A 9,778-nucleotide genomic window follows, 5' to 3' on the forward strand; every position below is an offset into this window, starting at 1 on the left:
GACCGCGAATGCGCAGGCGCACGGAACTGGTGGCTTCAGGCCGGGTCTCGCGACCCGCGCGGTGAACTAAGGGATCCTCGCACCCGGGGACTGTGTGGACTGTGCAGACATCGCGGGTCCGCCAGAGTGCCAGACCGCCGAAGGCACCTGTGGGTGCGACCCTGAGGCCGAGCGCGTGCCGGACGCGGCGGGAGCTCCGGATGTGGTCAGTTTCATTCTCAGGTTGTCCCGGCGCTTGGTACAGTGTGAGCTTTATATGTACATTTTAAAGAATTGACGTGTTGCCCTTTGTATCCTGACTTGTGAGAGTGTGTGTGTGTGTGTGTGTGTGTCACTGTGAAGGTTGCGGGACTAACTGTACCTCTCTGGCTGTGGGTGAGTTGTGTTTCTGTGTGTGCGTAATTCTTTGCGTGTGAGACGGCGTGTGACTGAAGGGGCATCTGATGGAGGGAGGTCGCAGAAAGTAGCTTGGAAGGGTGATTTGCGACTCTAAGCTATGAGGTGACAGGCTCGGTGGGAGATTGTAGCTGTGCTCGACTGTGACTGGGGTCATATGCGTTTTGTGGTGTGGGTGTGTGGGTTGCTGTGTGACCGGGGTTGTTGAGTGGCTGGTGCAAGCCAGGCTGTATGAGGATGGGTATGTGTGATTCTGAATATCTGGACAGGTGGGACGTCATGGGCGCCAGCGGACTCGTGACCGTGTGTATAAGATCCAGTGCCTCTTCTGCGGAATAAAAAGAATATGTTGCATCTTCCTCCAGCATCGGCTTTACTTGAAGATTTGGACCGAAGATTTGCAATTTATCCCCCAAATAACTTTGCCTTTTTATATGGGGTCAAATAAATCTTTTCATAAAGAAAAATGCAAATCATAACTTTTTTTAAATATGAAGAAATCTTTTCACTCTGGTGCTGTCAGGGCCTTTGTCAGATAAATGTGAGAGTTTTGGAATGAGAAAATGGCTTTATGCTTCGAAGGGCAGCGTGTCAAAGACTAGTGAGCTCACAGTTAGGGTCAGATGTCCTGGATTCTAGGTCAGGCTTTGTTAGTCCTACTTTCTAAAGCAAAAACCTTTAAGAACATATTTAAGACCGTGCACAGTCCATCAGGGAATGACTTGTTTTATTTCGAAGTATAACACATTTTGCTCTTCCTCTTCCCTTTCTGAAAAATTCAATCTGCAAGTTATAAGATGGGTTCAGAGCAGGTTTCGGAATCTGAGCAGGATGTGGGGGGTGTTCGTGCAGGAGGTGGCTTGGTGCAGGGTGACACAGCCCACTGGGGGCATTCCAAGTGGTAGGATGGACTGGCGTCAGGGAGTCAACCTGAGCAGGGTAAGGGGGATTTCAGAGCCCAGGCCGCACGAAGAGGGCATCCGGGAATGAATTACTACTGCCCAGTGTTGGGCGTTGGAGGCATTCATGTGGGCCAGATAGGAGGTGGTGAGCGTCAGAAACCAGTATTCACTTCTTCTTACCAATCACAGCTTTTGCCTCACTCCGGTCTGCCTTCATTATAGGTAAGATTTATTACAGTGCCCACTCGTGATAAAATTCCTCTTGCTTCCTGACAGTACCCGATGCGGAGCAAAGCCCTGCTTCCTGAAACCCTCCCTAAAATCACCTTGCACAAGCCCAAATCCTTTAATAAGTCTTTTCTGACACCCTCTTCCTAGGACACCGCAGCTCCCCATAGTGTGCATCCTCCCTTGTCATACGAGTGCTGAACCCAACTTGTTCAGCTGTAGGGATGTTCCTGGGGGATGCTGATGGACATCATAAATGTGCAGCTAATTGTAACATTATCATTGTGGCAGCTTTTGCTCTCACTGGCCTTGGCCTCTGCTTACTTTCAAAATGCAGAAAGTAATTTCGAAATGCAGAGTCCTGCTCAGAAGGCCTTAGTCCCCCAGAAGAGCTGTGTTAACCCAGGTATTCGGGGGTCTTCTCATCTAAACGAAATGGAGAAGTGGGAGGAAGGCAGCAATCACCGAAGACTGAAATGGTCTTCTACCTATAGGAAATGGGGGTGCGAGATGTACGGGGCTTTATCCTGTGGTCATGGGCTGCAGTCTGAGTTCATTTTCCATCCCTTTCCCCAAATTTCTGAAGTCATTTGGTTCAAATCCTTTGCTTCTCCCTCAAGCTTTAGCCCAGGCCACGTACCTCACCCGCTCTTGTCAGAGGGACACAGGATCCTATTCAAGGCCCAGGTTCTCCAAAGGAGTTAAAACTTCTGAGTAGAAATGAAGACAGATTCGATGTTGTATATTTATTGAATAATCAATCTCGGGTAAAGAGAAAAGAGAACTAGGTTTGGGAAGAGACTGAGGAGTGAGGCAAGTCCCTGGGTCCTGCGCTGCAGGGGGAGGGGTCACTTGTAAAACTCGTGCTCCTGTTCATCCTTCTTGATGACCGTCTTGTATGCCTTTTCGAAGTCCTTGGCCAGAACAATGTAGCGGTTCTCTCGGACGGCCAACATTCCACTCTGTTAAGGGGTGAGAGTTACAATCTCCTCCCTGCACTCCCTACCCCTAGTGATAGTGGAGGAAGAGACAGACAGGGCCCAAGACCCCGGGGAAACGATGAGGGACAGCAGAGCAGGACTGCAGCAGAGCGGTCTCAGGGACGGTCTTCGCCCACCCCAGCCCAATCCAGAGAGAGTCACTCACCTCCTGACAGATGGAGTTGATATCAGCCCCTGAAATCTTATCTGGCCGGGCCACATCTGCAGTGGGTGAGTTAAGGAAACTATTTCTGGCATGACGGGGTGAATGCCTGGGGCCGGAAGTCACCCTTGGGCTGTCCTTGTCATCACCCCCACTTCCTGGACTTTGGTCTTCTACCTGCGCAATCTGGGCGACGGTGATGGCAGGGGTAGAGATGAAGATCCAATCCTTGTTCCCCGCCAACCCTCCCCTCGCTCACAGAGCAGGATACAATCTTCCAAGTCGACCTCCTCAGAGAGATTCATCTTGCTGGTGATAGTGGAGAAAATCAATCTCTTCTGGCGGCGGTCAGGGAGTGGAAATTCAATTTTACGGTCAAGGCGTCCTGGCCGCAGCAGGGCAGGATCCAGGGTGTCTGCTCTGTTTGTGGCCATGATCACCTGCCATCGGGGACAGGTGGTTCATACCTCTGTACCCACTACACCCTCCGTCACACCATGATACCTGCCCCCTCATGTGCCAGCCCCCGCCTTCCCCAGATTCCCGCACCACACCTCCCCTTGCCCACCCCGAACCCTGAACCTTGACATTGACGTTCTGGTCGAATCCATCCATTTGATTCAGCAGCTCCAGCAGGATTCTCTGAACCTCCCTGTCAGCTGGAGTGTACAACAGTCAGTCCACGGCATTCTGTGCGACAAGCCTGCCCAAGACCCCAGACCCTGTTTGGGCATCACTCACCCCCTGTCTGGGCATCAAATCTCTTGGTGGCGATGGCATCGATCTCATCTATGAAGATGATGGCAGGTGCGTTCTCCTTGGCCAGGCGGAACACATCCCGGACCATGCGGGGGCCCTCGCCCAGGTACTTCTGTACGAACTCCGAGCCCACGACCCGGATAAACGCAGCTGATGGAAGGATGACAAGGGTTACACAGCGATGAGCCTCCGGTAGGGCTCATTCATGCTTTAACTAAAACTGGGAATTCCCTGAGGAGACCCCTTCCTTCGGATGCCCACACCGAGTCATTCTCCAACACCTCAAGGACCAGCCATTTGCTTGTATCCCACAGCCACCCAGCGGCACAAATCGTGAACCCTGTCCACAGATGTGTTTTTTGGCCCAACAGTTAACAATCAGCATATTTAGAAAAACAAAAAAAACAAATGTATCTATGCTTCAGCATACAGAGAGAAGAGCTAGAGGCATTCATGGAACCCAAGATAGAGAAAGAAAATCTGATTTTCTGGAGTGCTTGAAAAATCAGCGAGAAAACAGACAGGCTGCCATGCACGAAGGCGTCATATCGCCTTGCCGTGAGCTCCAACTTCCCCTTTGCTATAATGGACTCACTCTGGAGCATCATACAGGACCACAGGCACGTCTTCTGACGTGATCAACAGCTGGCAACGGGGCTGAAGGCAGGTTTGTTCTGGGCCCTTCCTTTTTAACTTGTTTCTTAAAGTTTAACGTATAAAGTTGCAGCCCCTATTATTCTCTGTCTCCTTCCTCTGCTTAGTTTTTTTCATACATTTAGCACCACGTGACAGATGATCTGTTCACTTATCTATCTGTTCAAGAGCTTTCCCAACTAAGACGTCGCCTCCAAGACTCCATGAGGAATGGAGGCTGTTCTGTCCACTGCCATGTCTCCAGTGCCTAGAACGCAGCCTGGCTCCCATTAGGTGCTCAGTAAATATTCACCAAATGGCTAACTTTTAGGTGTTGATTTCTTTTTTCCCCAGCCACGGTGGGCACTTCTCCAAGAAAGGGATACGTCTGATTTCATCATATCCCAGCACAGGGCCTGGGAGAGCAGAAGCCCAAAACACTGCTAAGCTGTTTAACAATCATGACAATGGCTAACATTTATTGTCTACTAACTATGTGCCAGATGTGCTACCAGAAGCTTTTCATCGATTTAATCCTCTGGACAACCAAGAAAAAATGGAAAAGAGTCACAGAGAGGTTAACTTACTGAGTAGTTACATAACTAACTTATATAAGTAGCTGTAGGGGAGCCAGATCTCAAACCAGCAGCCCAGTCCAGAAAACACACTGCCTACCCACTGCCTTCTACGCTCCCTGGCTCACATTAGGATTTTAGTATGAGCTGAGCTCTGTCCTTAGGCTTTACAAATAGTAATACAGTGACTTCCAGACGTCTTGTCTGGAACCTACAAGAATGCATTTATAAACGACCGCAGTATATGTGTGTGTGAAACAAGTTTGACAAAACAGTACGAGCTGTGTGTGGGATGGCCTCCAACATCTTTTGTTGCATTGTTTTAAATGCTGGTTGCAACCCACGAATTGGAATTCGTAATTACTAATAGGTCACAATCCACCGTAGGGAGAACACGGAATCATTTTGTTAATTCTCACGATCATGCAGTGAAGTGAGTCTTCTATTAGATGGGGAAACTGAGGCACGAGGTGATTAAAGTCACCTGTCCAGGACTGCACAGCCAATGAGTAAGAAGCACAACGGGGCCCTGACCCCAGAGCCCATGTTCTTAATCACTGTGTTGTGCCACTTCCTGAAGAGGATGAGAGTAGGGAGCAAGGTCAGAATTGCCCAGAAGGTCAGAACTTGTGGGAGGCGCCGAGTGGCTCACCGGTAGTGTGATGAGCCACAGCCTTTGCCAGCATGGTCTTCCCACAGCCAGGCGGGCCATACATGAGGACGCCTCGGGGAGGATCGATGCCAATCTGAAAAGCAGAGGTGGAGAGAGGATGAGCCAGGGAGTCCTGTCACCAACCCGAGACTCAGTAGGGCCCCTTCTGTCCCTGCTCCTCACCTGCTTATAGAGCTCAAAGTGTGTAAGCGGAAGCTCCACAGCCTCCCGCACCTCCTGCTTCTGGATGTCCATGCCCCCGATGTCCGCGTACATCACGTCTGGCTTCTGGTCTGATGGCAGAGCAGAGCTGGGGCTCCCAGCCTGGCCCACAGGGTCCCCCGAGGAGTCCCCGGCCCCAGCCCCCCCTCACCTGAGGTGAGCATCATGATGCTGCTGTCGGCCTCGGGAGGCAGCACATCCACCAGGGCGTTGCTGTGCTTGTGGAGGGCCACCGAAGCATTGGGCTTGAGCAGCTCCCGGTCGATGGTGCTCAGGATGCGCACGTAGTAGTTGGAGCCTTTGGGAAAGGGACAGAAGGGGGAGGGGAAATGAGAAGCGCCAGACCCTTGGCACTGTCCCCTCCCCACAACCTCACAGTTGCACCCTCCAGGCCACCAGTATCTCTCACTCGGACCGACTGACCCCCTCTCCAGGGCTCTAGCCTCCTCCAGTCTGTCCCCCGCATTCACACTGACAACCTCCTTGTGCATTTATAGCCGTAGCTCTCTTGAGCTCCAGCCCCGGGGGTCCAGCAGCCTCCTGGAAAGCCTCCCCCGGGATCTCCCCTGGATATCTCTCACCCACCAGGTCCCTGAGCGTCCTGCGCATCTTCCCCCAAATTGTCCTGTTCCTCCCGGGTCTGTCTCGGGGAGGCCCACAGTCCCTAGTCACCAGCCAGAGCCCCAAGCCTCATCCTGGACCCTTCTCCCCTTTCCTCTGCAGCCCATCTATGCAGTCACTATGGCCTTCCACCCAGCCTCCTAAATGTCCTTCCAACCAGCCCCTCCTTTCCTCCCCCTGGACCCTGCCCTAATCCAGCCCTGTTCTCTCCCATCTGGGTCTCTGCACCGTTTCCTCTTCACCCAGCCTCCAGTCTCACCTCTCCAATCCACCTTCTACATTTCTAGCAGCGATGCACATGTCTCTATCCAGTCTCAATCTCTCCCCTAACCTTCAGGCCTGGCTGTCCAGCAGCCTCCTAGACTCCTACCTGTGATGTCCTAGACCGCCCTCGCTGTCTCCCTGCAACCTACCCCTCTGCCCGTGTCATCCTGGGGGCAGCCCCACTGTCTCTCTAAGTCCTACAGGTCAAAGACCTCAATCTGGATCTCTCCCTCCCTTTACCACCTCACTACCGGCCCATCGGTCCGATTCCAGGCTCAGTCACACACCTTTCCCCACAACCTTTACAAGAAATGGCTTGGTCCACAGGAGCAGAGGCCAGAAGCAGTAAAGACAGATAAGATACAGAGACAATGACCATCATGAAGGCAGGGCTTGGACCCACGTTAATAACAGCAACTACCACATACTGAGCCCTTACCAGAGCCCAATCTCTTAACACTTCACCCATGGTTTCCAAGTGCAGGTGCCAGCCCAGAAGGGGTCATGAAATCAATTTAGAGAGTCACGACCAGAACATAACTTAAAGCAAAACAGACTTGAGCAGAATGGAAAAGCAATTAGAGTATGTCACACAGGCTAAGTATCAGTTGGTCAAACCTTTACTATATAAATTATATACACACAGACAAAGAGGGAAAGAGAACATAAAATACATTTCCACTTTAGCATCAAACTCAAAATACTCTGAAAAACACCATTACACTTGTCTTCCTTGTCTGCTGTTATAAGACCCTAGCACAGTTCCTGGCACATGGCTGGAAACACTTAACAGCTGTTGAATGAACAGATGAGTGAATGAGGTACCCTCCACCCCTCACCCCCTCACACCTGTGGTGGAGCCCACGATGGCTGTATTCTGATCCACAGCCTCCAGAAACTGCCCGATAACTAGTGGGATGCTCTGGATTCGCTTCACCTCTTCCTGGGCGTGGAGGAATTCCTTCTTCAGATTCTTCTGCTCATCCTTTATGTACTCCTCCTGCACCTCCAGGAACTCCAGCTCTTGCTGCAGCTTCTGAGCAGACAGAGGAGAGGCAGGGGCTGGGTCCAGGCCTCGCTGAGCCAGGGAGTGGCAGAGGTGAGGGAAGTATAGGCTGCTGGGCCCTGTGCAGGGTCCGGCTTGGGCTGAAAGTACCTTGTAGCGGCTGTACAGGTCCTCTAGGTCCTCGGGCTCAGGCCCCAGGAACGAAAGGCCAGTCTGGGGCCGTGACACTGACAGTGCTGGGATCTCATCCTAGACCAAGGAGGGAAACTCAGGGTGGAAGAAGAGGGTCCCCTCCCCCACTTCACCATGAAGTTACTCATCCCCTAACATGTTCCTGATGTCACCCAGCCCCTAACAGATCCCTTATACATGAACTAGCCTTCCAAACAATCTTTTGCTATTATATGCCACTTGAAACATGTCCCCAATGTCACCCAAATCCTAACTAAGGCCTAAATGTCAACGCCTTACAACACCCCAAAGCCCTCCAGCGCCCCTCAACGGGTTTCTAATGTCAATCACATACTTGGCTCTCATACAGGCTGTTAAAGTCACCCTGCCTTCAAACAGCCCTGGCATTACCCAGTTACCCCCAAAAGATCCCTCATGTCACAAAACCCCAACTCATATTAGGCCCTCATGTCATCCAGCTCCCCAAGTAAGCCCCAAACATCACTTGGCCAGACCACAGATATTACTTAGCCCTCGAACATCAGCCAAGCCCCGAACACCAGTCAGCTCTCCAGCCCAGCCTTGGACATCATTCGGCTCAAAGGACGAGTCCTACACATCACTCACCACCCAACTCATCCCCAACCCCGCCGAGCCACCGATGTCACTAAGCATTCTCAACTAGACCTCGAAATCATTCAGTCCCTAAGAACCTCTAACGTGACTCATTTCCCCAGCCCCGCTTTCCGAGGCTTCCTGCGTTCCTAACATCATTCAGCCACCCAGCCCAGGCCTCTGGACGACACGAAGCTCCCCACCGAAGCCTCCGAAATCAGCCAGACTTGGGCCGGGGTCCCTGCAGTCACCCAGCACCCCACTCAGATCAGTCTCGCCCTCTCCCTGCGAGCCAGGCCCCACCGGACCTGAGCTTTCTCCACCAGGATGCCTATCTCCTCCATAGTGACCAAGCCCGCCCGTGCGTGGCCCGGCCTGATCTAGTCACCGCTTCCGCTGACGTCACCGGAAGTCGGGGTCCTAGGTGGATTCTGGGATACGTAGTTTAAGAAGTCGCTGAGAGTGGGCCGGGTGGGCCCAGGTAGGAGGGTAGGAAGACCTCGCCCTGGGCTCCGCCCCTAAGAAATGCTCTTGCGCTCTCCAGGACCCCGCGGGCGCGCGGCTGGGCCCCGGGCGGTGCGCGTGCGCAGTAGCGCGCCGTAGCGCCACCGCGCGCGGCGTTTTTGGTGGCGGGTTTTCCCGCCGGTAGGCGGCACTGCAGTGTCACTCTTTCAATTGAGGAGCTTCTCAGAAATTTGTCAGCGAGGGACTGGAGACCCCCCTCGGCGTCTTCCGGCCGCGGTCCGGGCCGTACGTGGACTGTGCTGGAAGATTGTCCGCGGAGGGGCGAGAAGGCCCAGGCTGCCGCCTGGAATGACACTGCTTGGGGCCGCCGTGAGGAGCCCCGAGCCCACGTTAGCGTTAGCAGGCAATCAGACCCCGGTGTGGGAGGGCTGGAGAAAATGAGAGGCCGGGTGCCAGGGGTTGGATCACACAGGTGTTAAAGAAAGAAACAACAGGCCAAAATGGAGCCGCTTTTGCTAAACCAGTCGCCAAAACGTAACAAACCAAATTGCAGTTTTAGCCTCTCTCTGGAGTGGATTTTAAACCGATCAATCTGAAGTTTCCTGATCTACACTACTGAGGTAATCTGGCTGATAAAATCCCCCGCCTTCTCCGCAGCCTGAAATAATCCATTCTTTTAATTTCTTAGTCCCACGCTCTTTCTGCATATTAAAAACTTCCGTTTTGTACAGTTCATCAGACTTGCTTAATAAAGCCAATTAGACCTTTGAATTGTCTGTTGAATTTTGTTCTTCAACACGGGATCTGTAGCCCAGTGTCCGGCCCGGTGCTTAAGTCTTGTGTGCATCAACTCATTGGAATATCTTGATAGACATTATGTTCCCTCTTTTACAGAGAAGGAAACAGGCTTAGAGCCATGAAGCCTCTTGCCAGTCACAAAGACCAGAACACAGGGCCCCAAATCTGTCTGTTCCCAAATCCTGTGCTTCTGGCCCCGGGGATACACTGCCGCTCAGCACACCACCTACAGTTAGTTCTAAGTACGGGCGTACCTGGAAAGAGATTTCCCGTTCCGTTCCAAACCACTGCAATGAAGTAAATATTGTAATAAAACAATGCACAGGAA

The 9,778-nt window shown here is 52.2% G+C and overlaps 1 protein-coding gene and 1 long non-coding RNA gene across 3 annotated transcripts; one reads left to right on the forward strand and one right to left on the reverse strand.

Moving 5' to 3' along the window:
- Positions 1-23: 23 nt before the first annotated feature.
- LOC120595891 (uncharacterized) lies at positions 24-863 on the forward strand. Its single transcript, XR_005651025.1, has 2 exons — positions 24-205; positions 666-863. It is a non-coding gene; the product is annotated as an uncharacterized LOC120595891 (long non-coding RNA).
- Positions 864-2,252: 1,389 nt separating this feature from the next.
- PSMC4 (proteasome 26S subunit, ATPase 4) lies at positions 2,253-8,652 on the reverse strand. Of its 2 annotated transcripts, none has more exons than XM_039854064.1 (11): positions 8,496-8,652; positions 7,552-7,650; positions 7,245-7,431; positions 5,662-5,808; positions 5,472-5,581; positions 5,289-5,382; positions 3,411-3,578; positions 3,252-3,328; positions 2,941-3,109; positions 2,673-2,728; positions 2,253-2,488 (listed from the first exon to the last, which is right to left on the reverse strand). In XM_039854064.1, exons 1-11 carry the CDS (start codon positions 8,529-8,531, stop codon positions 2,375-2,377), a joined length of 1,257 nt encoding a protein of 418 aa, XP_039709998.1. In that variant the 5' UTR covers positions 8,532-8,652; the 3' UTR covers positions 2,253-2,374. The 2 variants fall into 2 exon arrangements, with proteins under 2 accessions (XP_039709998.1, XP_039709997.1); XM_039854063.1 differs by having other exon boundaries at positions 2,673-2,751; positions 2,847-3,109.
- Positions 8,653-9,778: the final 1,126 nt, after the last annotated feature.

Source organism: Pteropus medius, unplaced genomic scaffold, assembly GCF_902729225.1.
Source record: "Pteropus medius unplaced genomic scaffold, Ma_sr-lr_union100, whole genome shotgun sequence".
In the NCBI taxonomy this organism is placed as follows: domain Eukaryota; kingdom Metazoa; phylum Chordata; class Mammalia; order Chiroptera; family Pteropodidae; genus Pteropus; species Pteropus medius.

What these genes read in the sequence shown, in the direction of transcription:
- PSMC4 (XM_039854063.1), bottom strand. Translation starts at nt 8,531, where the DNA reads ATGGAGGAGATAGGCATCCTGGTGGAGAAAGCTCAG. An exon ending in TCCTGGTGGAGAAAGCTCAG is followed by an intron (nt 7,651 to 8,495) that starts GTCCGGTGGGGC and finishes TCCTTGGTCTAG; the next exon opens with GATGAGATCCCAGCACTGTC. An exon ending in TCAACTCCATCTGTCAGGAG is followed by an intron (nt 2,489 to 2,672) that starts GTGAGTGACTCT and finishes ACCCCTTAACAG; the next exon opens with AGTGGAATGTTGGCCGTCCG.